The following is a 27,724-nucleotide window of genomic DNA, read 5'->3' as shown; positions in this document are numbered from 1 at the left end:
TGAACAACAACAACAACAAAAATAATAAACAGGGAACCACAGGCAAGCAGTTTTTTGACTCACATATTCAGACATGTACACGTTCAGCGCGAACAAAGATAATCAAGCTCTTTTGAGGATAATTAAATGGAAAGTTTACCGACGCATGCGTTACCGAATGTTGATATGTGTCTAGCTTCTATTATCAAGTGCGTCATCTCACACCTGCTTCTACTTTGACGACTGTTTCTTTAAATCTAGGTGTGCATTTGCATCTCTGGCAATGGATGGCAAGAAAGCTGTCAGCGGCCACGTTGTTTACTTTGTTATTGTGTTCTCGTAGCCGGTCATTTATGCATCTACCTGTTTGAACAATGTAGGATCGTCCACACCCAAGAGGAATGCGGTATACCACACCCGCGATGCAATCAATGAATTTGTTTTTATGTTCCCTTTCGCATGCGGTACATACATTTCTTTCTGGCCTTGTTTCTACACAGGCTGACCAATTTATTAGGCACCAAAAATATGTTGCTGCTGCTCCTTCCAGCAATCTTCTTTAATCTATGGGAGAACCCGTGCATGCAGTGGATGACAGCAACCTTTCTTTTGTTTATGTCAGTGCTTGTACCATGCACCTGCTCCGAACTGCTTTCCTGTGCCTTCTTGAGCAGTCCTTAAGCAGTTAGCGCTGTGTGTGTCAGATGTGCCTTTCTGTTGTCCTTGTTCAGCTTGCGCTACAACAAAATAAGATATGCCATACCAACAGGCCCCTATAGCTATCCTCATCAAGTACACATGTACTTTACCACTGTACAAGTAGAAAGGCTTCAAGGCTTTTCCTGGGCATTCAACAGTCACTATTTATCCCTATAAACCTTCCTGCATATGAAGGCAAGAGAAACTTATTAATTCATGCTGGCAGTATAAAAACAAGCAGGTATTTGAAAAGAAAATTTTTATTTTCAGCACTGATGTTCTCACTGATGTAGATATGGTGCTTGCTCCCTCCTTGCCTGAAGCAAGTGCTTGCTGTACAGAGCGCCAGGTGGCGGCTTCCTAGGTGAAAAGGTCAAATTGAATAAGAGGCATTTTGTTTTAGCTTTGGAAAGAGAAAGCAGGATTGAGACATTAACATGTAAAAAAATACTTGCCTAAAGAAAAAGTAATACACAAGCAAATTCACTAAAGAGGTTCACTTTCAACAGCAAAAGTATGGTTATGATGAAAATTACAAGGAAGCTCCACTGCTCATTGAGGTTTCGGTTCAGTAGTTGTTGAGCCACGAGGGTTAGCATGCTACATCTTGCATATTACCCCTTGTAGAGCAATATTGCACTGTGAACAATGTATTACCTATTTAAATGAACTGACAAAAAATGCTGAAACTCCAGGCTAGTTGGGTCTGCATCAGATATGACACAGACACTGCACTGCATTTATTTAGTGTTTTTGTCACTAATCTCGTGCACAAAGGTAATTCACTCCTATCCTACATGAAATGCAGTTACTTCTTTGAAGCTTCATTTAGTCCTTGAATTTGCTGCATGCTTATGTCAAAGGGAGTTCGTTTGGTTCCTGTTAATGTGGTACATCTAAGCAACTGCTATCAATTGCCTATAGTGTTCACTTGCATGTACGAAAAGCCCTTAGTCCTTTCAATGCACAATACTCATTTGACACTTGGGACTTGTGCAAAGCGACGTTTAGGATTATAAATGCCTGTCCACATGTGATAATACCTTCAGAGCTGGGTCATTCCCATACCAAATGCCTTGATTATTACTGTGATCATCTCACATTTTCCTTTAGAATCTTCTTGTCCACTTTTAAGAAAGCATCCCACGACACCGTGTCACCATCCTAGTGGCACACTATGGAGTTAACTCATGCGCTAGCTGTAGCAGATGACGTCAACTGCAGGCCACTGAAGATAAAACTCTCTGCGAGAATTTCTTTTGCACAAGAAATGCAAACACAGAATAGTCAAAATGCAGTTATCTGGCAACACTGGCTGCATCCATCATCTTTGTTTGGTGCAATTCTGAGGTGGCTCCATGTTGTGAGGCTTGGCAATCATTGCCATGCAACTGTTCGGGACTCGAAAATGCAAGAATTGCCTTCTTCATCCACCTGTTAATAAACAGCAAACTTGAATGCGCTGCCACGAATAAATGAAGCCATGCCAATGAGTTTTGCTCTTTTGAATATCCCTCCAGGTGGCATTCTTAATAGGCATACTAATTTGAAACTGAAACTTACACTTAGCCTCTTTTTGTTGTGATGTGCACTTCGAACCTGAGCTAAGTGTTTTAAAAATCGGCTAAGGATGTGTTTTTCAATAAAACTATCCCATCATTACTTATAGAAAATCCTAAGAAGTTTTGGAACATAACTGGTGGTCCTAAAGACAGTACAATCTCATTAAACAATAATGATGGTGTCCCTGTTCTACTTTCTCAATGTTGTTCCTTGTTAAACGAAACGTTCACAATGTCTCTTTCCCAAGTGTCAGCTGTTTCCCAAGTGTCATCTGCATACTGCAGAATGATTTACCCACCAATGGATCCTGTGCTTATAGATTGTTTTGGTGTGTCGCACTTAATGAAAAAGTTGAAATTGTCTTCGTCATGCAGAACGGACAGTATCAACTCAAAATTTTTGAAGGACACTGCAATGTACTCCTCTATTCTATTAACAGAACTTTTTTCACAGTCCATCGCTTCTGCCCAGTTACCTGGCGTGGTACCGCTTTTCAAGTCTGGTGACGTCAATTCTCCATATAACTACAGACCTATATCATTAACTAGCATTCCTTACAAAATATTAGAACATATTATTTACTCATGTTTTGTTAATTTCCTCGAGTCTACTCTGAAGGTAATTATCAAAAGTGGACAGGCATTTACAATCCTAAACAGTGCCTTGCACAAGTCCCAAGTGTCAAACGAGTATTGTACATTGAAAGGGCTAAGGGCTTTTCGTACATGCAAGGGAACACTATAGGCAATTGATACGAAACAGCATGGGTTTCATAAATAATTTTCCTGTGAGATGCAACTAATTTGCTTGACCAATGAACTTTTCGCTGCTCTTGAAAATGGGTGTTTTGTCGACTGCATATTCCTGGATTTTCAGAAAGCGTTTGACCTTGTCTCTCACCCTCTACTTTGTTTAAAGTTAAGCAAATTAAACATCGATCCTAACATTTTTGCCTGGATTGAAAATTTTCTTTCTAATAGAATGCAATTTGTGGCAGCTGACAATTTTGATTCCTCTTCCTGTCCATACTTCTGGTGTGCCGCAGGGTTCTGTCCTCGGCCCACTTTTATTTTTAGTCTACATTAACGACCTGGTTAATGTAGTTCAATCATCCATCAGGCTATACGCTGATGACTGCTATTGGATCTTGCCGTTGAGTGCGGGAGTTGGCCGATGTTGAGGACGATTTTGAGATGAAACTGAAGGTTTATTTACATCATTTACAGTAATAACACAAAGTAATTAACAGTCATAAAGTCATTGATGGCCGGCATCAAATCGGACGCTGCGGCCCGTGGCAAGAAGAATGAAAAATTGAATGAATGAAGGAATGCCTGTCTCTTCTCCCTGTCTGTCGCTTTTAAACTCTTTGGTCTCTCGGGGTCACATCATTTTCGGCCAGTCGTCGAGGCCGCTCAGGTGTCGTCACTTTCCTCCAATGGTAGGCGCCCGTGCAAGTGCCGTCACATTGGGCAGACGGGGTTGCTCCAAGGGCTCCACTGTTGGACGGATGACTTGTCACCAGCGTTGCCTTGGTGTTGCCTCTTGGTCTGAAAGCGCTCAGCTGGAGGAGACGGGTTGTTTTCGAAGGAGCTTTTGCAAAAGTTGCAAAACAGCTTTGCTCGGGACCAGGATCAACTACCTGGAACGGTGCCAGGCTCCCGTTGCATTTTCGGGTAGAGTCGAGCAGGGATGGAGACAATAGCTCGATGGGCGGCACCTCAGGTGGGGGTCGCCAACTTGTCTGACAGGTCCGGGAACGTGTTAGATGCACTTCTGCACACCTTAATTGGAATGCGCCGGGGATTGGATGTGGTTGGGGAACTCGAGTGATGCCAGAAAAAGGGTCCGTATCTAACACTGCGTAATTTATCGCATATCATCTGACACTGATCTTGCAGCACTTCAATCTGACCTCGACGCTATAACTAACTGGTGCAAGGCATGGCAAATGCATTTGAATGTTAAAAAATGTAAAGTAATGAGAATCTCCCAAAAAGCTTCTACTTGTAACCCTCCTCTTTATCACATTGATGGCTCTGTACTAGACGAGGTAACCACGTATAAGTATTTAGGTGTTCACCTGACTGTTAACCTTTCTTGGCAAACCCATGTTAACTATGTCGTTAACAACGCTAATCGCACGTTAGGTTTCTTACGCCGCAAATTTTCAAGGGCACCATCTTCTCTTAAATTAATGTTATACAAAACACTTGTAAGGTCTAATCTTGAATATGCATGCGCTTTGTGGGATCCCAGTAAAGAATTTTTTAATAATAAATTAGAATCAGTACAAAACCGTAATGTGTGTTTCATTCTGTCAAATTATTCCTGCTTTTCAATTGTATCGTCGATGAAACACATTTTGGAACTTCCTAACCTTTCTCTGCATAGAAAAGTGTTCTTAATGAGCCATCTTATTTGTCTTGTCGTACTAATCATCGTCATAAAGTTGAAATCCCTTTTTGCCATACTAACTTATTTTCCAATTCATTCTTGCCAAAGACATCGAGGGAATGCAACCATCTGCCAACCTCCGTCGTCACCATTCCAAGTGTTTCTGCATTTAAATCCACTGTTGACAATTATTATTGTATATACTAGCCACCAACAATCACAACAATTATGTATTTCCCCCCCCCTCCTTTCTGTAACACCTTTGGGCATTGAAGGTATTGAAATAAATAAATAAATAAATAAATAACTAAATAAATAAATAAATAAGTACATTTGCTCTTGAACTTTCACATCAGGCCTCAAGCACCCTTTCATCGCAATACAATGCTCCAGATTCATTTTGTCCACAAGAAGATGTCACATGAGAAAAATCAAAGCACTAGTACTAAGGTGATGTTTGTCAAAGCTGTTAACTAAGCTCTATGCCCATGTGACAGCTTTGTTCACATTAGATTTGCACTTCAAATGTGTGAGCTGGAATTGTGCAAATCAGTGATTAAAAATTTGTCTGGATAAAGAAATCTATCGCAGACTGATTAGCTGCAGTTCTGTTCTATCTATTACACATGCTGGACTTCATAATGATCAAAACGTTCATGCAAGAAAAAAGAAGATGGCTTTTTTAATACAGTTTAAATTTACGTACTAGGGATCACAACATTTAAAGGGCCTCTCACCAGGCCTCATAGCAAATTTTGGTTACATGCTGTAAGTTGTTACGTGCCCTCCAGGGAGCATGCTGCCGCAAAAAGTTTTTCAAATCGGCTCATTAATAGCCGAGATAAAAATATTTCAGTGCCACGAACCCATGATTTCAGGAAGCAAGCTCCACTGCATAGTGACTCTCTCTCCACTCGCCCTGTCTAGCCTCCGTAAGCGAAATTCCTTCCCTGCGTTCTCCCATGCCGGGCCTCAAAGATCACGTGACACATACGACATGGGCCCCGTTTTTTTTTTTTTTTTTCCTGCTCACTTTCTTCTTTTTTTCAGCTGTGCACGATTGCACGTGTGTGCTGTGCACATGTGTGTTCAGCACAATTTTTCGTGTTGTGCACAAGGACGAATGACTAGCGGTATAATTCAGTGCTACACGAATACTGAGGCAGAACAAGATCACACGCTGGAACATGGTAGAAAATGGCATAGTTTCGGTACCTGTACCCGTGACTGCACGACCGTGGGAAGAAGCAGACGAAGCGGAAGTACATCTCTCTTGCTGTAAAACAAAAAACACGCAGACATTCTGCTTGTGTGTTTAATATTTCTTTAACTTCAATTCGTCAATTCAAGCAACAGATCACAAAAATAACAGATGGTGCCTTGAATAATTGTTGAAGTCACGTGTCACCACGAGCGACATCACACTGCGGACCTGAGTACGTAGGCGCAGGGACGCGGGTACGTCATCGTCTGGCTTGGAGCGCAGCGGCAACGAGGAAAAGGGAAAACAGCGTTCGGATTGAAATTTCAGACCTTTCCATGGCGCGTAGCGATGTAATTCTTTGCAAACATGATCGTTAGCGTGCATTGTATGCTCTGTGCTTGTCAGCTCAATATGGCCAGACCTGGTGAGGGGCCCTTTAAAGCTCTGGCATCTCCCAGCTGGAGAGTCGACACATATCGCACAAGTGCGTTATGTACATGGCAGTGCTGTACGCGATACTTGAGCTCTGGTATGGGAGAACACAGGGAAGGAATTTCGCTTGCGGGGGCTAGACAAGGGCAAGTGTAGAGAGCGTCTCTCCTGTCAGTGGCGCTCGCCTCCTGAAAGCATGGGTTCCCGGCACTAAAATATTTCTATTTTGGCTATTAATGAACTAATTTGAAAAATTATTGCAGCAGAACACTCCCTAGAGGGCACGTAGCAACTTCCGGCATATAACCAAAATTGGCTATGTGGCTTGGTGAGGGGCCCTTTAAAAGGTTCAGCTGATTTGCCTGCACCACTGTAATCTAGTTCAAGGTGGTGCACCAGAAGTTCAGAAATTATCTAAGGTCCGTTTGATTCGCCTGCACCGCCTGAACCAGTTTATGCCGGTGCACGAGAGTTCTGAAATTGTGCAGCTCAATATCGGTGACACAGGCACAATGGAACACTTCAAACAAATGCCCAAGTGCAGACGCAGTGCAGGCATTATGTTTTGTCCGATTATTGTGCACTGTAATTTTCAGAGCTCCTGAACTGTGGGTATAATCAGCAATGTCCCATTTGTACTGGAAGCAAAAAATAACGTAGAGGAATGAGTAAATGTTTGTAACGGTACGGTTAGTTCTGCCGATGACAGAAGTAGTTTAAATACATGCTATATGTTAATAAATAACAATTTTTTCGCTACAGATGATCAGACAGCATTTTTCTAAAAGCAAAGTGCACCGTGGAAGTGAACGTCGGTATCTTGGAATGAACTGGTCATGCCTTCTTTAACAAGAATGCGGACAATCATTTCTTTTCTGTATTAAATTTTACAAGGCAATAAGAGCACAAGAAAACTACCAATGCAGATGTGTTCACAGAAGCATATTTTAATCTGAAGTAGCATTGAGTTGATCAGTACAGACAGCTGATTCGTAGCCTAATGGCAAATACAGAACATGCTAGTGTACATGCATGCAAAAGCACAACACACAGAGCGTAGCGTAGATGCAGCAGATGTGTGTAAATGGGGTTGTGATGGTGTCTTGTCTTCTGCATCGTCTGCTACAATGCTGATTGGCACCTTTATTTCTGCACCAAAGTGGCAATGCATGAAACGTGCTGCACCGAGGGAGGGTGCTGAAAAACTGTTAACCAACCAAGCACCTTTTGAAATGAATGGCAAGGGTTAGAAGGCATTATCAATGAAACACTGAAATGAATGGCAGGGTTCAGCACCATGCGAACTGTTTCAAATGGTGCTGGCGAATCGAACAGCCATAAAATGATACACGCATGAAAATGATCATAGGGCAAATATGGTCAATGAAAATCAACGTAAGTCCAAGTGAAATTCTGTTTCTAATCACTTTTGACAACATGGAAAGATTCAACAAAGCAATCTTTGAAACAATGGCACCCTGTGCTGACTGCTAAGAGGTGATTGAGAAAGCTGTCGATGTAGACATCGCTATTGATGCGATAGATACTCGTGCAATACACAGAACAGGTGCTAAAAAGGCGCAGTGGTGCCGGTGCAACAGATAAACAGTGCCATGAATGCTGATGCGGCACGTTGCACGCACTTCTCAATCAAGCGATGAGGTGTAGGCCGTGTTATTTGCTTTGTTGTATCACTCAGTGGTCTCGTGCATATGGCTGCTTTTCTGAATCAGTGTGAGTTTCTTATGCTTTCTGCAAAGTTCTAAAACACTTGCACAAAGTTGTGCCATAAACGACGTTGCCTGCTTGGTCTGAAGCATGGATAGTCAAGCAAATCTGCCAGGAGCTTTAAAAATAAATAAATAATAATAGTAATAAATACTACCATTGTACAGTAAAACCTTGTTAATACGTACCCATTTAATAAGTAATACCAATTTAAACATAGTCGTGATGAATTCCCTTCCCTGTTGCCATTCAACCTGATGTATCGGCTGAGCACTTAAGCCGTAGTCGCGTAATGCATGCCAAATGGTTAATGTGTAGTATTTACTTCATTTTTTGGCAAGTACATGTGTGACACTGGTGAAATGTTGCGTTTGCAGACCATAGACAGCGAAATTGTGGCACATGGACCTTTCCCGTACTGCAGTTGCCACTGATAGTGACGTCATAACGTTGCTCGTCCTCATGGATGATGATGCGGATGATGGCCCTTCCGTATCTGACATGGCTAGTGTTGACCGTCATCAGGGACCATCATCGTCATCATCCACGTGGTTGTCATGGAGTGTGACGTGGATGATGGCCCTTCCGTATCTGACATGGATAGTGTGTTGACCATTATCAGGGCGTTCGCAGAGAAGTGGGGACTGACGGAGAAACTGGCTGGCGAACTTGCCAAGCTTTAGGATGCCGTCATCACTGCAAGGTTGCTATAGCGGAAAGTGAAAGTCACAAGTTTTTTGCAGCCTCACTTCAAATAAAACTTGTCTGCATGTGTATTTGAGTGAGAATTAAGATTTTTATTTCTTTGGCCAGTAAGTCTATAGCCGCTCATCTGTGATTGTTCGTTAATTAGTACATTGCTCAGTGCATACCTGATCCACGTTCCCCACCAACTACATATTAACAAGGTTTTAAAGTAACAGTGCCCGCAACAAATTTCAATGTGCTGGGCACTTTTCTGGCTGCATGTTGAAACCTTGTCAAAGAGGTTGCGGAGCCTATGCACACCCACTGGAAGTGCCCACTGTGTCTGCAAACATCACCCCTGTGAGCATCGTTTGCATGGTGCTGCAAACCTCAGCAGTACCAGCTAACCAGCAGGTGTAGCGGTTCCCTGCAACGCAGTGGCACATCACCTGCACCATGCCACAATTGACAACTGTGGTGCAGTGGCATGCTTTTGCACCAAATAATTGAGCGCTATGGGACAGTACAGCATGACTGGAGTGCATGGCGCAGTAAACCGTGCACGAATCGGACACACCTTATTTAGTACACCAACCACCATGTCTGCAGCATGCCAAAGTTCCACAGCCATTTCAGGCACAGCTGTGCACATCACTGAGTGACACTCCACGATAAGGCTATCAAAGCAGTCTGCGCACTGGGCTTCGGGGAAGATTCTTCAGCAGACATTGAGTGTGCACCCGATGGTAAACAAGCCAAATTAAAGTTTGTTCTTGTTCAGGAACACTGGCCCGTGTTTCTCACTGATGATAGCGCAAAGGCATATGTGGTACAATGTTTAGACATCAATTACCATAGAAGTTTAACATTTTGACCAGATGGAAAAGATATGAGTGATGTTAAGGACTCAAAGTACAAGGCAAGGACAACGAACGTATATGATGGCACCTGCACTGTTCTTTTGCGTAAACTCGTCATGCCACAGATTCTTAGTGTCGAGATGTAATAGTTACCAGACCCAGCATCTCTTGTCAGTCAATGATATACACAATAGAATTAACCTCTAAAGTTAGCACTAAAATGAGTGCTGAAGCCCCTTAATGCTTACATTAGGACCAGAATTCACAAGTGGCTGTAATATCCATGTGTAAGCGCTCAGGGGGTTCCTGAAGCGAACATTGTTGAGCACAACATGAACATTACTTCCAGCCGCGGAAGTACACGTGCGATGGAAGACAGTGCCACACTCTTAAAGTCACTAGTTGCGAAGCAATACACAACACTCTTTCTCACAAAACCTTACAACACTAGTAAAATTGGTTGGCCAAGTTTCGATTTATCCTACTTTGAAGCAGGCACATAAAGAGAACATCCGTCTTTCATCCATGATTAAATCACCAGTATTAAATAGACCGACCTTAAGTTTATTTGGCAGTAACATGTGTATGTCCATGCGTGTATCGTTTATTGTCTTGCTCTAGTAGAACGGACAACTACGCAGCCTGATCATGCACTTCGTAATGAAGTTTTTTTTTTTCTTTCTAGAAAATCACACACAACCTCCGTCACAGCTGCACAGAGCACTCGAGCGTTACGCTGCGGAGAAAGGTTATCAGTGAATGGCTACTGACAGCGCAGCGATATTACTTTGGCTGTAAAACGAACGCCGTTTCCCGCGCGTGCAATGAGGCCGTAAACCACTCATTTAGCGACTTCATTCACTAACGCCCTTAGTCTGTGGACGGCAGATCTGAACCATGCGTCAGGAATACTGAACATAGTATGGACAAGAACCAATGCTTCAAAGCGATTGTCGACAATGGGGAAAGAAATTAGCATGCCCCCACATGGATTTTTAAGACAATGATATTGTTTTTCCACACTTTGCTGAAGTGACGGAGTTCGTTTCCATTTGGAAATCTTACACAAGCTTAGGGGAGATAGTAGCAATGAAAGTTAATTTTCAGGAAAGTGCAAGAAAGTCACTTTTGTCGTATTCTAGATCTGTTACCTTGGCTTCTGTGTGTACACGAGGGTTGCCATAGGGTTGCAATGCGGGCTGTAATATGTTTGAAACTGCCGCCGGACTAAGCCGCCGAGGCAGCACAGTAGCGTATCCGGAAAACCTCATTCTGTACAGGTAGTTTGACATTATTGGCGTTATTGTACTCTAGTTTAAAGCAAGTTACTGCGGTTAAATTTTGTAATTATAACTTTGTCCTGTACCAGTTTTTTTCACCATTAGTCGTACCATTCCGTACCAATCCATACATGATGTCAGGTGGATGGAAGTCATGGGGGCGAAGTGAAGGTACAGCCTGTAGTGGTTCTTTATTCTGTGCTGTGGCACAGCTTGAGCACTGCACTCGAGGTCACCTATATATAATGAGAATTACTCTCGAAGATAAGCTCTCTAGACAAACGAGCTGCGGCGTCAACTGACGTCGTCAGTCGCGTCAGTGTCAACCTGACAGAAAGGCCATGAACTCGCTTATCCGGTTGGATGTTGCGGCATCCCGGCGGCACGAGCAATGAGGGAAAGTGCTGTGCACCTTTACGGCCTTCAGATCTGGGAGTGCCGGAAGCAGTGTCGCGGCTATGTCGAGGACGTGTGCTTCGCCTTCAGGCGAGCTACGCGAGTTCGCGAATGTCCTTAATGCTGCCGACGCGGACAGTATTTACCTCTACCTGCCCAGAAACCTTTCGTCGTGTCACATGTGCGCTGAGGTTGAAGAGCAGCATTGGGAACAGAAGATGAAGCTTCTAGCGGGTTTTCTCAGACGAGAGTCATTGGACTCCGGCGATGACGATGTGCTGAGCATGAAACCCATTCCCGCCGGTAAGAAAATGCCGAACTTCATCTTTCCCAACTTTATAGTTTTGTTGAGCCTTTGCGCGCATATCCGCAGTTCTCATGGAAGCGAGATCGGAAACCTGCGCGGAACCCTTTCCATAGAATAAATATAGCCGATATCTGTTGTTCGTATGTCCACTCTGCTACGCCCCCACAGCCGGGCCTTGTGAAGCTTGTGCCGTGCCCGACACTACCATTTCCCTTCTTGGCGCGTGCACGATCAGCTGTAGGTGCATGCATGGCCACCACTCTGGCCGAGAATCACACATATTCTCTGGTTCTGCTGGCCCAGCCGTGGTGAAAGCCAGGTGTTATCGCTTATTGGACGAAATGGCATGCTTTTGCGTGAATATTTTATTCATATGAAAGTATCCCAAGTCGTCAGAACACCCAGGGTTGATTTTCCGGCTGAAGCCGGATCCGCCGATGCAGCCTGCTCTTAGATCCACAGAACACTTACATGTTGGAGCCCTGAAAACTGAAGCACCGGTGTTTCTCCTTGCAAGTACAGTGCGCAACCCCAGCGCAAATTCCAAAGAAGCTAGGTACTAATAGTCTACATTATTGTTGACAACCAATAGCATATAGTCAAATGAAACACAGGGATGGTCCATCAAATGTTCTACACTCAATTCTAGAAGCTAATACTTGTAAATGCAAACACACATAATTAACTTCAATGACTTACCCACCATTTCACTCACTATGTGTCGTGTGTGTCTTAGCTGTTCATGCACCAAGTTTTCATTGTCTTTTTTTTTTTTCTTCTCGTTTTTAAGTGATGTTTGAAAGAAAGTCCGCGAAATATTAAAAAATCCGACCTAGCGCCCAAACTTGCGCGCCGCCGCAGTGCTGCTCTCAAATATGATTAGGAAGTGATGAGGACCGAATCGAATACCAACAGAGAATAGTGCCAGAAACGAATATCGAATACGGTTCGAAATAGTTTAAATTTATTGCGATAGCGATTATATGGACACTTAAAACGCATTTGCGCCGTCTGTTACCGTGACGTTCCATATAAAGTCGAAGTGCGATAACATCGCGGCAGCGCGCCCTATGCTGTGTGTGGGTGCGAGCAACGTTTTGTTAATTTAGTTAGCGAATATTTACAATACGGCTGATAAAAATATATATTATCCTTACTTAGTACAGCTGTCTATAATTGGCTATCGCAATCGATCCTTCGCCTTTCGGACGAAGCATCGATTAAAAGAAAAATAAAGAACAGTCGTATCTCGCCATTGATATCCTAGCATTCACAGTGTTAGCAAGTTTCCGCCATAGCATTGCACGTTATGATGCGCTGTTAAAAGTTCAAATGAGGCATTCGGAACAAATAGGTAGTTTGTTTGCATACCCGGAATTATTCGCAGTATGCGAACGGCGCTCCTCGTACGCATGTTGTTCTTAGGATGTACGAACTATACGTGTCCGCCCCATCGATAACGCAGCTGTTTTTAGCGCTGATACCTCTCCTGCTTATATACTGCGGTAACCTTGGCGCCACGCTATTGTTCACGGCGAGTGTTCTAATCTGTTCCGCATTTTAACATCTGCGCCGCCGCAGATGTTAAAATCACCGCTTTGCGTGTGATCACCCGTAGGTGATCACACGCAAAGCAAACAATGAAACCCATTGCGTATGGGCTTGTTTGAAATCGCTAAGTCCGTTTCTGTTGCCGGACACCGAAAAAACTACGGAAGGTTAGTCACACACAGCTTGCTCTGTAAAATATCATCCTGGACCGGGACTCGAACCCGGGACCACCGCTTTTCCGTGGCAGCCGCTCTACCATCTGAGCTAACCAGGCGGCTAGCAGATGGCAGGGCGAAGTCGAATTTATCGAATTTATAGACAACTCTTTCTTCAACTGCGAGGCTTTTCTTTCGAGGAACCCGTATGGGTTTCTTTTGTAGCATGGCTACGATTGGGTGGATGTCTCAATTTTTTTTCTCTTTATGAACCTAGCTTAATTTTTAGCGCACGCCTTTGTTTCAGCATGAAAAAAATCTTAACCGAGACAAGGGAGAAAAATTGGGCTTACGGTGTTGTGTGATGTTACGGTTTTGAGTGTTTGAAAAACAAAATTTTCTTGAAGAAAAGAAATGATCGCTACAAAGACGCGAACTAAAAGAACAACATGTACGACGGACAGGAGCGCTACAAAGACGCGGACTAAAAGAAGAACATGTACGACGGACAGTCGCCTGTCCGTCGTACATGTTGTTCTTTTGGTCCGCGTCTTCCCCCCCCCCCCCCCCCCACACACACACACACTATGATAAACTTAGCTTTTGAGCAGGAGGCTGTAACAATGGGTCTTCCTGGTCACTTCCTTCTTTTTTTCGCGTAGTTCGCTGCATGCTGAACGCACGGTGAAATGTATTTATCCCCTCTTATGTACCGTTATGTAACGTCCCTCTTATGTAACATCTCGGCGACGCCGATGGCAGAAGTGCCCTTGGAGCGTCCATATAATTGCTATCGCAATAAAACCGACTGGTAGAACTAAATTCGTCGTACGTGTGTTGTCTCTACAGCGGCGTGGAAGGATCCTCCTCTCCGGCCATCGGAGGCCTGCCTCGCAGTCACCGCAGGGGGAGAGGGTGGCGGGAGAAGGAGCGAGCTGTCGAGAGCTCCATCACATCATCTAAACATTCAGACGCGCTAAAGCTCTGTCGGTGGGCGCGCGAGAACACGCGCCCTTTGCATTGGCGCCTTTGTATCGGCGATGAAAGTCCGACCACCACGAAAAGGGGCGAAAGAGCCAAACTATTATCTTTACATGTTTCGTCCACAGAATGCATTTCTGCCTCTAGTGGTCATAGGTCATACAGAGGCATACAAAGGCATCAGATTCATCAACTTCGCGCGTATAGGGCGTAATTCATAACAACAAAGAGAAATAAAGCACAAAAGCAAAAATAGTCAGATTAGCGCAAAACAAAATAAATTCGTAAACAAGGTCTGTAAAGAGAACAATCTTATAAGTGATAGAATATGAACTACCGCAGTAGCCTGGAGAACAGCTGATGTGATGCGGTAACAATGTCCTGCGGCAAGCGGTTCCGCTCGTGTATTGCGTTTGTAAAAAAAATTCACCTACGATTGCGATACTCCCTGATGCGAAATTTGTGCGCAGCTGTATACGTGTTTTCATTTCGCGATATATTGGGTGACGCGGACAATCTGTCTCGTGCGGCACGTTGCAAACGGAGCGAAGTGTGGTGCGACTGCCTCGCTATCGGGAGATCGCAAGAGGCAGCGCGTGGGTGACGCGTCGGCGCGACTCACAGCCGCCGCCGCCGCAGACTCCCGCTCATGCAGCAGCGCTTTGTTTCCATATATGGTATCGGTAGCGTCATCGGCGCCATCTCGTAGCTATCGTTATCGCAAAGCGCGTCTTGTGCGGCACTATACGCTTCTCACGCTTTCGCCATACCCTTCCCCTCCGCGTTCCGCTTCACGCTCTCATCGCTATCGCCGTCTTTCATCTGCGTTCGGTCTTTCGTTCTTCGTTGTGCTCGTTCGCTCGGTTACGAGGTGCGACGCCGACGCTTGTCGCAGGAACGGGCGCCTAAGTGCTGCGCCCTAAAAAATTTGCGTTTAATAGCATTGGTACGGAAGTTGTATTCTTTAACTTTCACGCTTTGGTCAGTACGGGCGGAAATGTAGCTTGGTTTTTTTTTTTTTACATAAAAATTTTTGTTGATCTCTGTTTACTTTATGAAAGATGTTGAAGAAGAGGCACACCTTGAGGTATCTACGCCTCTCTGATTACTATAGTTAAGGCCATCGCAGCTCTCTGACAAGAACACTAGATCTTTTCGTGAAGTCGTAATCGTTGCGCACAAATGTGCTTGCACGTTTCTGGGTGCGTTCAGATTCATATTTTGTAGTGCCAGGGTCCCAATCTGTTTCCGTCAGCACCATAGGCGCATTCCAGATGTTTCTTCGCAGAAAGTTTAGTACTCAACTAGTGTTCGCTATCAACTGCGCATCATGGGCATTCCAAGACAAAGTGTTAGTGAGAACTACTACTAAATATTTGTATTCAGTTAAAACAGACATAATCAAACCATCCATGTAATAGTCAATAAGCAAAAGCTGTTTATTTATTAGGTGCACGTTAAAGAACCCCAGGAGGTCGAAATTTCCGGAGTCCTCCACTACGGCGTGCCTCATAATCAGAAAGTGGTTCTGGCACGTAAAACTGCATAATTTAATTTTAATTTTTTTATTAGTGAACGTAATGACGTTGCATTTGGAGAAGTTAAACTTCACGTTCCACGTCACAGACCACGAAAATACTGCGTTGACATCTCTTGGTAAGTCGTAGACCTAGTTTCCCGATAAATGCAGTAATCGTCAGCGTATAACCGGACGTGGCTGGAAATATGGGCAACAAGGTCGTTTATATAAAGCGACAAAGGAAGTGGGCCCAGGACAGAACCTTGTGGTCACCCGCCGTGGTTGCTCAGTGGCTATGGTGTTGGGCTGCTGAGCACGAGGTCGCGGGATCGAATCCCGGCCACGGCGGCCGCATTTCGATGGGGGCGAAATGCGAAAACACCCGTGTACTTAGATTTAGGTGCACGTTAAAGAACCCCAGGTGGTCGAAATTTCCGGAGTCCTCCACTACGGCGTGCCTCATAATCAGAAAGTGGTTTTGGCACGTAAAACCCCATAATTTAATTTAATTTAGAACCTTGTGGTATCCTATAGATAAAACTGTTATACTCGTATTGATGAAAACGCACGATTTAGAACGACACACAGCTTTCGGTTAGTGAGATAGGCTTCGAACCACGCAAGTATACGTTCGCAAGCATGTTAAGATTTGATAGCTTTAATAAGATGAATGCATGGGATACATAGTCAAAGACCTTTCTAAAATTCAGAAATCTAATCACGCAGCTCTCAGAAAGATCAATGTACGCGTGAAACTATGGAGGCAAAAGCCGTAATCAGAGAAGGTTCTAAATGGGCGGGTACATCATGACATCTGCTGTTGGAAAAAGAAACTTGCTTCTTAAACTCAGCAGTGAGACAGATAGGGCGCGTTACGTGGCTGTAAGAGATGAGATTATGGGGTTTTACGTGCCAAAACCACTTTCTGATTATGAGGCACGCCGTAGTGGAGGACTCCGGAAATTTTGACCACCTGGGGTTCTTTAACGGGCGCCTAAATCTAAGTACCACGGGTGTTTTGGCATTTCGCCCCCATCGAAATGCGGCCGCCGTGCGTGGCTGTAACATGATATACATAGTATGCACACGTGGCATTTTTAATAAACGTCAGTTGCTTTTGCACGTTTCCTTGTGTGCCTCACTCTGTCCTCGTCTTCCGAGCGCAGCGTATATCACACTAACAATGCTTCGTTCTAGTCTGTGCTCGAAATGCCTTTCTCGCACATGCGCAGAATATTTTTGCAAATCCGTTCATTAACGTGCTCCCGTATCTGGACCGGCTAACGTTTTTGCATTCCGCCCTCATCGGAATTCCGCCGCACTCGGAGACCCTCGGAAAGCACAATACCAGGGGTTTCGCCGAACACATTCGGAAATGTTTAAAAATTGCTTGTGGCAGATAGCGTAATTCTAGTCCACGAGCTGGCCTACTCGACGAGGCGGACATCACTATCACAAAAATTGAAATGCATAATCGACTAATTAACAAAAATTGAGCGATAAACTTTCTAACGAATTACCTTATGGCATATTGCAATTTACAAATTCTAGCCGGGGATTTCGCGAGGCAGACCCACTTGGAACGAGTTCTCAGGATGGCACCAGTTTCGAGATATTAATTCCCGAGCAGTTCGGAGTAATGCATTGGCGTTCCGGTTGCTTTCGCGCTTCAGTGCGTAAAACGACGTTTTGGGAAGAAAGTATGTAGAACGGCTGTGCATATCTTGCCGCAAGTTTGACGCCGCACATCTCGTAAATGGTGTCATTCGCGCAATTATTTCCAAGTGGACATTTTCGAGTGTTGTCCCCCTCTGCTCGTCCGTGTTTACTTGTGCGCTGGAACGATGTTTCATAATGCTCCTTGCCGGGGGGCTCTCGCGCGCAGAGGCGGGCGGCGCGCTGCGCGGCATCCTGCGCCGGGACGCTCCGAAGACGAGCCCTGCGTGGCCGGCGCGCCGTCGCCGGGGCCGCCTGGTCACGTTCGCCGACGCGCTGGGCCTGGAGCTGGAGCACGTGCGCCGCCTCGTGCACCGCGTCCGGACGCCGGCCGCCGCGCCGGCCGCCGCGGCGGCCGCCCTCGAAGCCGAATTCTCGCTGGCCAGCGGGGACGAGCTGCGGCGGCGCGTTCGCCGGGACAAGGTGCGTGCCGGTGCGGGGCGGGTGGGCATACTTCACGCAGCAACAACAACAGCCAAGAAGCTGAGCAATTAACAATCACTTCTGAAGGTGTGGATAGCCTATGCTTAGAGAATGTGTTGCTTTATGTTCACCTCGCTTCAAGTTGCTTCTTTTTTGACCCTGAAGAAAAGAAACCTAAAGACTTCAGTGACTCCTTCGGAAGTCTTTTATCAACGGCGTGTGAAATGCACGCGAATATTCACATGTGTCCCAGTATTGCTTCTCTTTCCAGTAAACAATGCTAACGAATCGTGAAAAAAAAAACTTCTAATAATTTACAACATTCATTAGGGAGGGATGGAAACAATTTCACTTGCATGCAGAGGTCATAAATGTATACAGGGTGTCCCAATTAACTATCGTGCACCAAGGCTTCAAAAAATAGCAATTTCGTTACTCGAAGAAAACCCAGTGCGTATTGTTTCCACTACAGTGGAGTAGCTGCCAGTAATTTTTTTGTTACTGAGATTTAATTAGGTAATTGTAATTAATTATCTAACTCGAAACGTACTATCCTAATTATCAAAGTGTCAGTGAGGCATTTGAAGGCTCAGCCAAGGGACATCTAACTGCGGTATTTTCAGCGACGTACTAATTGCATAATAATTTTTTCCGACTGATAAACAAACCCCGCCAGATATGAAAAATACCACGTGACTGCGCTCCCACCCGCACCAGGGGTGGTTCAATGTGTGCTTCGAAATTTACGCCTGTGCTATAATCGGTACCATCTTCCATCACACACTTAAACTGCATAGCGTTACGTGGACGATATCCTTGAAGGAGTGGTGGATAAGTTTCTCAGCGAAGTCCCACTGTTACGTCTTCCACTTCTGTGGTATGAGCAAGACGGGGCGCCAGCACACAGCAACAGCCGAGCACGAAACTGACTGGGTGCGACTTTTCATGCGCAATAGATTGGAAGGCACGGGCCTGTAAATTGGCCAGCTAGATCACCTGACCTTTTTCCACTCAATTTCTTTCTTTGGGGTTATGTGAAAGATTCGTGCTTACATGATCGAGACGGACGTCAGATTAGTTCAAACCCGCCGTGGTTGCTCAGTGGCTATGGTGTTGGGCTGCTGAGCACGAGGTCGCGGGACCGAATCCCGGCCATGGCGGCCGCATTTCGATGGGGGCGAAATGCGAAAACACCCGTGTACTTAGATTTAGGTGCACGTTAAAGATCCCCAGGTGGTCGAAATTTCCGGAGTCCTCCACTACGGCGTGCCTCATAATCAGAAAGTGGTTTTGGCACGTCAAACCCCATAATAATAATAAAAAAAAATTAGTTCAAGGCAAGGTTAACGCATGTCTGCCGTATATTCCAGCGTCGATCATCAGGAAAGCCATTGAAGATGTGATAAAGCGGGCTCAGTACCACGTAGCTGCAGAAGGAGACCTATTCGAACACGTCCGCTAGGCAACAGCTGGTATTCAACGGCGCTTACATATTCACAGATAATAAGGGCGCACTAAAATATTTTTTTGTGTGTGTGCAGACAATTGCCAATTAGGCTCATTTAGAAGCGATACATTTACTTTCTTTTTAAACACGTTGGTATTGCCTTTTCTTTGCACGTGGGTCACTTCTCGGTCTGTTTATTTCGCTTTTATTTTTTTCTAATGTGAAGCTGTTTTTGCAGCTCGTATACATTCTCATGAAAAATAAAACCGTCACTTTAATTTGGCTTTGTTCCGAAGCAAGTTTCTGGCGCGAAATATAGCTGCGCGCGCACTCCTTCGATGCGATGATCAAAGCTGTGCTTCGGCCGCGTTTTCAAGGGGCTTTTGTTATCAACGTGATCAGTCGGCCTTGAGACGTAGAAATTAGAGGAAGGAATAACTGTGAAGGCGCGAAACCTGCTGTTGGTGCTCCTTCCGTACCATTATGAAGGTGATGCGGTGTCTCTTCGATTTTACAGTTACTTTCAATCAGCTTATTTGCTTTATGATGCTGCTTTATGCGGGCGCTGCCTTATGATGCGGGTGGGAGCACAGTTATGTGGTATTTTTCATATTTCGTGGGGTTTCTTTACCAGTCGGAAAAAATTAGTACGCTATTAGTACGTCGCTGAAAATGCTGCAGTATAGATGTCATTTGGGAGTGCCTATACAAATGCCCCATTGACATTTTGATAATTAGGACAGTACCTCTCGGTTTAGATAAGGAACTATAGTTACCTAATTAAATCTCAGTAAAGAAAAAAAATACTGGCGGCTACTCCACTGCACTAGAAACAATACGCACTAGGTTTTTTTCACTCGAAATCAGGATTAACCGCAGTCATGCATAGCAGCGCTTATACTCGGACTCACAGTTAAAAATGAAGAAAATAGATAGAGAGAGAGATATTGATAGAGAGACTGCAGATTCTCCTGAAAGGCGAAGCGCTATTCGTGATAGCGAAGTATACGACAATTACACGAAGAAAGATTACACCAGCGAGACACGCCAGATTCCTGGTATTGCGAGATGACTCAGACTCTGAAATTGAACTGTTTCCTACAATGAGGTCTCGTAAATACTCATATAAGGCCGTCACTTCAGTAAACCATTATTCGAGGTCACACAAAGTTTCTTTAAGTGCAGTTGTTAGTAAAGGTTATATATATATATATATATATATATATATATATATATATATATATATATATATATGTGCGGGGTTCGGACACAGCCCCCCCCCCCCCCGCGTTCTGTTTCCTCGATGTTTCCGCGAGAAACATCGCGGAAACAGAACAAGCGACAGCGTTTAACGGGATACGTGCTACTCCAAATGTTTGCTTCTATTTATCTATAGGAAACTCTCGGTATAAAGGGAGTAGTAGATTACATAAGTGTGCTGGTAGTCGAAAGCAGAGACAGCGGAACACCAGAATGCGTAAACAGGCAATAAAGCTGATACAATTCGTGGCCTGTGCTTTCGCAAAGGTAGGGGCTGCGAACTCGGCAACGGTGACAAAAAAGTCTTTTCTTTTATTACGCTACCCAACAACGAGGGCCCTTAGAAGATGCAGGTGATTTCCCCCGAGCGTGGCTTGTCGCGCCGTAGTGGGGGACTCCGGATTAATTTTGATTGGCTGGGGTTTTTTAACGTGCACCTGAGTCTAAGTTCTTTGCATTTCGCTCCCATCGAAATGCGGCCGCCGTGACCGGGGTTTGATCCCGTGACCTCGTGCTTAGCGTGCAGTGCAACACCGTAGCCATTAAGCAACCACGCATGTTGGTTTCGATTGTTTATGGTGGGAGTATAACTTATTTTGCCACTGTAGTAGTATTAATTGTTTGGTTATTTTACTTTAAAATGAAGGAAAGTAAGGAAATTACGTGCTGACTGCATTTTAACTGTCCAGCTACGTATGCTGACACCTGAACTCCGGTCTGCAGTGCGGGTAAGGTTAAGGGGTTGAAATGGACCGGGAGAGAGGAAGGAGACTATTTACATACTATACAATGAGATAAAAATAAATGAGTGAATATCTGACTCTATTGATTTCCTTACTCATGGCGGGTTATTATGTTTCTTGCGCCCTTCCGCGCAACACCCTTCTCTTACCTTGTGCGTTTTATTGTCTTTTGCTTCCTCTTATACGGATATCAAATAAGATAGAACACAGAGTTAGGGCGGATTCATTAAGTGCGCACTCGGGGAGCCACACAACTTGTCTCGCGAATGCACTGAAGTATCGCGGCACGTCGAGGAAACGCGCAACTAGAGATTTGTGGTGCCTTTGCTCGAGTAACCAGCTCCTTAGAGTATGACAGAACGCCACGTGCCGATGCCACCACACCAGCTGTTCGCTGTGGAGCCGGATACTTGTTTCTCTTTGGCGCGCAAGTGGCTCGTCTGGAACTGCGCCAGACAAGCGTCTGCTGCAGCGTTGTGGGCCCCGTTTGGCGGCTGGCCTGGTTAAGCAGACGGCTCCCGGATATGCGAGGTGTTCGTGCGGTGAGCCGGCAAATTGCGCCGGAGCAATGGAGGCACTTGGCCGCTTCCGCGCAGTGTCAATGGTGCGGTCTGCCTGGAGGTGCGTGCGCGCCGCCACGCGCGCGTGCTCGAGTGGCGCGCTCGGAGTGGCGCCAGATCCGGCGAGGCCGACGAATGGGAAAGGGGAGCGCAACTTGGCTCTCTTCCTCCTTGCATTAATGGAAAACGGCGTGGCGTGAATGAGCGACGTCGTTTCTGTGGCCTGAACGTTGCGGACCTCTACGTAATAACTCTCCGTGCCTCAACAGAAGGAAAGTGTGCAGTTACAGAGCGGCAGATAATGTAGTGAATGAACTGGGCAAAAGAGGAAAGAAAAAACAAAAAACGAAAGAAAGAAAAACATCAGCCCTTCCACTCTCTCTGAATAAGGACGAGCAGCGAAGCTGTGGTATGTTTTATCTCAATCGACGGATTTATGTATATTATTATTATTATTATTATTATTATTATTACTACAAACACGGGGATGTCCGTTTCCCTCCCGTAGAAGCCCATGTATTCACAGCAGAAGAGAATTTTGTAACATTTACAACTGTCAACTAATAATTATAACAAGTAAATGAAACTTGGCGTAATGATAGAGCCGTCTTAGCGGCCAATTTCAGTATGATGTTTCCCAAGACACCTACATTATATTGAGAGCCACAAAGCATTCGCGATAAACTTTTTCGTGTCGTGACAAAATTTTTTTCGTGTCGACGCGACGTGTAGACGGACGGACATCGACTACGGCCGGAGGGCAGCTATACACAATTTTGCCGTAAAAAGCTATAAAGCAATTTTAATAGCGTGCGCAGTTCTCAGGAGGATTATACGAATGGAAATAGCGTCGCCAAGAAGAACAAGCGTACTGAAAATGCAATGCAATTTTCATATACGCATTTACACTATACATCTTGTCATTTGTTGTGAGAATATTTCAAGTTGCGAAGAAATTTTACCGAGAAATAAAACCTTGGAATAACGCCAGCTTTCTATACATGCGGGACGGAAAACGTTTCGAGCTAAAATTCCTGCGCTTACGGACGAAATGATTGACACAAAATATTTTCGAAAAAATATCAGTGATGCTTGGAATGCTCGATTCAGTAGAAGAGCCTTCTGCACGAAAATAAAGACAGTAGTACTGGGATCCGGGGAACGTTACGGTTTTAAAGGAAAATGTAGTAATTGAAAACATAATAGGTGAAGTTTCTGTCGCAATTTGAAACATGTTCAGGTAAGGCAAGGGGTGTGCATACGCTCCCGCTGCAGTGGTTTACCGGTCATAGCGTTTTGCAGCTAGAAATGTGGTCGAACGTTAGAATCCCGACTGCGGTGGCCGTATTCTTATAGAGCAAAATTTATTATGAGCCTCGTATTGAAGTTTCGGCTAACGTTAACTCCAGCAGGTCAAAATTCACCTGGAGCTCCCCGCTGCGGCTCCTTGTAGCCGTTAAAAGTGTACAGTAATGGATATCAATACCAGTGCTGTCATCGCACCGTGGCAGAATAAGAAAAGAAACAAAAAGGGGCGTTTAACGTTTTTTAACCGCAGAAACATACTCTAGTCACGCCTCCGCAAGTGAGGATAACGTCTTTAAATCTAGCTTCTCCACATTACGACTTTTTATGGGGAGAAGCCCGCTCCGGCGATTTCTTTGCGCATGCGTGCATGCCTTAACGAATGAGGATGACGCCTTTAAATCTAGCTTCTCCACACGAGGACTTTTTATGGGGAGAAGCCCGCTTCTGCTATTTCTTTACGCGTGCGTGTCGGCAAGACCGTTACCGTGGCAAGCATTGGCGTCGTTATGACTGTATAAACATACAGCACGCCCCGTCAGTCCGGGTGCCATCCGAACGGCGCTGCTGACAACTGTCACTCGATGCGTCGCAGGTGTGCCTGTGCGCGCTGTCCGTGCGCGAGCTGACGCTGCACGGCACGGTGAGCGTGGCCAACTTGACGTACCACAAGCGCGTGTTCGTGCGCTACACAGCCAACGGGTGGCAGTCGCACGTGGACTGGCCGGCTTCGTACGTGCCGGGCTCGCTGGCTGACGGCGTGGACCAGTTCGAGTTCGCGCTCAGCGTGGCCGACGCGCCGTTGCGCTGCGAGCTGGCCCTCTGCTTCGAGACCGAGGACGGGCGCCGCTTCTGGGACAACAACGGGGGCGCCAACTACCGCTTCCGGCGCTGCGGTCGGCCGGCCGCCGCCGCGCCGCGGGCCGACTACAGGGCGCCGTGCGGAAGCTGGCTACACTGGCTCTGATTGTGTGCGAAGGGAAACCGGGCGCGCAAACGCCAAGCCTTGTGTGTGCAGTCGAGTGCGAACGTTTAAGGACCAGAGCTGCCGCGAAATTTCTTTTTTCTTCTCAGCCTAGGCGGAAAGGCTCAAATCAAGTGTACTGCCCACGTGCGCCTGCTTGACCAGCGCCATGCTTTTACACAATTTCACGTTGCAGGCTGTGCTAGCAGGAATTATTATTATTATTTTTTTTTTTGCCACATGCCGTGGTTTCTAGACTTCTGCACTCGACTGTATGTATTACCATTTGCAGAAGAGGACCCGCCGCAGTGGAGTTCTGCTGCTGAGTACGGGGTCTCGGGTTCGGGACGTGGCGGCCGCACTTTGATGATGGCGAAATGCACTTACGTGTAGGTGCTTGTTAAAGAACCCCCCTCTGCCCTCCACTATGGTCTCCCTCGTAACCTACTGTGCATATTGAGGTCGTTAAACCAGTCAATTTAAGTTTAATATCGGATGCGTCAACAGCAGCGCTGGTGGCGCCATTTTGTAATGTTGAGTTCAACCGAGACCGCATAAAGCGAACATTGCAATTTCATGATATTTGCAAATTAGCTGGTGGCGTAAAGGTGTCCGCGGAAACCAACGTTAATAATCTAGTAACGTTGGCGGAAATATAATCACGAATGTATAGTGACGCTTTTCGTTCGACTATGACATTTTCTTCACATTAGCGCAACTCAAGTTCCGAGTTGCGCTAATGTCTAGAAAACGTCACATGAAATGTCAACTCGCCCAAACCGCCACCCTTGTGATCCATCGACTACAACAGCAGGAAACGCAATAACGCTTCTGCCACTTTGTAGATCAACAAACAACCACAAGATGTGGGTGTCATCGCTACTGCGACCGTCTATGTATACGGACAAGCTAAAGCCCCCTATTAGATAGTGTTAGTGTAAAGGGATCACTGACACACGATATGATGGTGGCTACATTTACTTCTGCTCGGTGGCGTATGCCGCAGCGGCACAAGCCGAAGCGTCCATTCTTTTCGAAATCCATTTCAGTTCTCCCTGTTCCAACCTCGTGCTCGCGCTGATGGCACTCTAACACGCTATCCGCGATGGTAATCTTCGGTGGAAGATCTGCGGTGATGATAGCTGCTGAGTTTTAGCGTGGAAAATACGTACTGACGTATGCATAAACTGGAATACCGGAGGACATAAATGCGAGCAGCATCGCTAGTGGGGACACTTTGTGACATTGCGTCGCAGAGCAATGGCCGACACTGTTCCACTTGTCCCCTGGCGTAAATGCGCTGACAGTGACAACGCTATAGCGAGGACATTGTCATGCACTTTCATTTCTTTTTCTCCTATTTTATTTAAAGAAAGGAGCCGTGCCCAATGCGAGAGGTGTTCCTAGAGCGTCGATCACAGTATAGCAACAAATGTTGCCGCTAGCGCGGCTGTTGTCAGACACGTACTGCGGTATCCCTCTATACGTCTACGCCTGTATGTTTCCGCTATGCTAAAGCCTTCTTTTTGTAACTAGGACTGAGAGACCCAGAACCAGAAAGAGAGGACCTCGGGCCATAGCGTTGAAATTACGTGCATCCACTTGAGAAAAAAAAAAGTACGCTCGTTTGAGCAGTGGTCAACATGCTCAGTTCCTTCCGGTTCACTCTCTGTTAGCGCGCATAGACAATTGCTCGGGAACGCGCAGTGTGTCTTTCAAGTTCAGGGCTTGCGCCCAGTTAGGTTGTGACGATCGTTCTTTTCTCTTTTCTTTTCTTTCTTTCTTTCTTTCTTTCTTTCTTAATGCTCTCAAATCTCTTCGTGCACGGCTGTGCGCACTTACGGAGGAATGAAAATTATAGTTGGTCACCTTACATTCACATCAGATATAGTATGACGTACGTTGTGCTGTATTTGTCTGACGCTCTATTTTACAAATTTCTCTCTTCCTTTATATGACCCGCCGCGGTGGCTTTGCGGCTATGGCGTTGTTCTGCTAAGCACCAGGTCGCGGCCGGCTGCATTTGAAATAAATTCTTCGGTTTTATACGTGCCAAAACCACCATCTGCTTATGAGGCACGCCGTCGTGGGGGGACTCGAAACAATCATGACCACTTGGGGGTTCTTTAAAGAGCACCCAAATTATAAGTACACGGGTGTGTTCGCGTTTCGCCCCCATCGAAACGCGGCCGCCGTGTCCGTGATTTGATTCCGCGACCTCGTACTTAGCAGCGCAACACCATAGCCGCTAAGCCACTGCGGCGGGTGCGGCTGCATTTCGATGGGGGCGAAATGCAGAAAACGCTCGTGTACCTAAATTTAGGGGCGCGATAAAGAACCCCCAGGTGGTCACCGTTAATCCGTAGCCCCCCCACGGCGTGCCTCATAAGCAGATCGTGGGTTTTGCACGTGTAAAACCACATAATTTAATTTTAGGTGTTTACTCTTCGTACAGTGAGTCGAATGAAGCCAGAGGGGTGGCGATGGGTAGAGCGACGTGTCTTTTTATTTGAAACGATATTGTTGCTCTATATAGTGTTCGTTTTTTTAGCTGCACGAAATTTTTTTACTCGACGAGGCGCGACCATTAATTTTGCAAGAAATCAAAATGCTCAATTGAATAATTACCATAATTATGTTAATTAACTCTTTAAGTCATTACTTTACGGCACATATTTCAATCTCCGAATAGTAGCTAGTGAGTATGCAAGGCATATCGACTTGGAACGAATTCTGAGATATGCGCCGTCAAGCTTCCAGTAAAAAATGCACTATTGTTCTACTTAGGTTATAAAGAAAACGCTGTTTTATGCATTCAGTCACAAAAGTAACTGTAACGCCAATGCATTTCGTCGTATCCTTTGCAAATTAATTCATAGAAATTGGGGTAGTTCTGAGAATTTGTTCCAAGTGGATACGCCTCGCAAGCTCACTGACTACAAGTCGTCAATTTAGATATATGCTGCAGACTAATTAATTGGAAAGTTAATTAGTGTAACTATTTTAGTTCAATTAAACATTCTGATTTGTTGAAAAAATGGCCTCCTCATCGAGTAATTGACATCAAAGGTTGTAATTGTATTACGTGTCATAGGCGATTTTTAAAAATTTGGTGCAGCTAAAAAAACACCTGGTATATGTTAGGGTGCTGCTTCGAGACTTCATGTACTCTTCTTTTTTTTTGTCTGCAGTAAAATGTCTATTGTTTGCTCAGGTCTAATACCGCAATTTACTTTTATCTATCTTCTTTTTTCGCATGATTTCTTTTTTGTTTCTTAAATTCCTTTTTTTTTAAATTGTATGTATAATTGGCTTCAAGGCTAACCAGCTTCGCTTGTGTGAATATATATATATATATATATATATATATATATATATATATATATATATATATATATATATATATATATATATATATATATGTATATATAATATTATTAATGAGCGCCATAATAACAGGTCTCTGTGAGTCCGCATTACAACACTCTTCGTAAGCAAGAACGGTTCGTAAAAATGGGCCCCAGTCACTCGTGATAACAAACAAGGTGGCGGTCATAAACGCAGTTCT

At 45.1% G+C, this 27,724-nt stretch overlaps 2 protein-coding genes and 1 long non-coding RNA gene across 4 annotated transcripts in view; 2 read left to right on the top strand and 1 right to left on the bottom strand.

Moving 5' to 3' along the window:
* Positions 1–8,778, top strand: part of LOC126547306 (uncharacterized) — a 94,575-nt gene extending 85,797 nt beyond the window's left edge. Inside the window, exon 8 of the mRNA XM_055062768.2 lies at positions 8,380–8,778. The gene's annotated coding sequence lies outside the window, so the exon portion shown is untranslated. The remainder of the gene's footprint in view (positions 1–8,379) is intronic.
* LOC129380804 (uncharacterized) lies at positions 921–10,747 on the bottom strand. Of its 2 annotated transcripts, none has more exons than XR_008608991.1 (2): positions 10,701–10,747; positions 921–5,914 (listed from the first exon to the last, which is right to left on the bottom strand). It is a non-coding gene; the product is annotated as an uncharacterized lncRNA (long non-coding RNA). The 2 variants fall into 2 exon arrangements; XR_011894635.1 differs by lacking the exon at positions 10,701–10,747 and adding an exon at positions 8,209–8,371.
* A 220-nt stretch (positions 10,748–10,967) lies between these two features.
* On the top strand, positions 10,968–27,505 carry LOC126547308 (protein phosphatase 1 regulatory subunit 3C-like). Its single transcript, XM_050195272.2, has 3 exons — positions 10,968–11,528; positions 17,624–17,877; positions 23,788–27,505. The coding sequence occupies exons 1-3, from the start codon at positions 11,288–11,290 to the stop codon at positions 24,157–24,159; spliced, it is 867 nt and encodes a 288-aa protein (XP_050051229.1). The 5' UTR covers positions 10,968–11,287; the 3' UTR covers positions 24,160–27,505.
* Positions 27,506–27,724: the final 219 nt, after the last annotated feature.

This window comes from Dermacentor andersoni, chromosome 1 (genome assembly GCF_023375885.2).
Source record: "Dermacentor andersoni chromosome 1, qqDerAnde1_hic_scaffold, whole genome shotgun sequence".
Taxonomy (NCBI): Eukaryota; Metazoa; Arthropoda; class Arachnida; order Ixodida; family Ixodidae; genus Dermacentor; species Dermacentor andersoni.
This window is presented reverse-complemented; position numbering and strand designations above follow the sequence as displayed.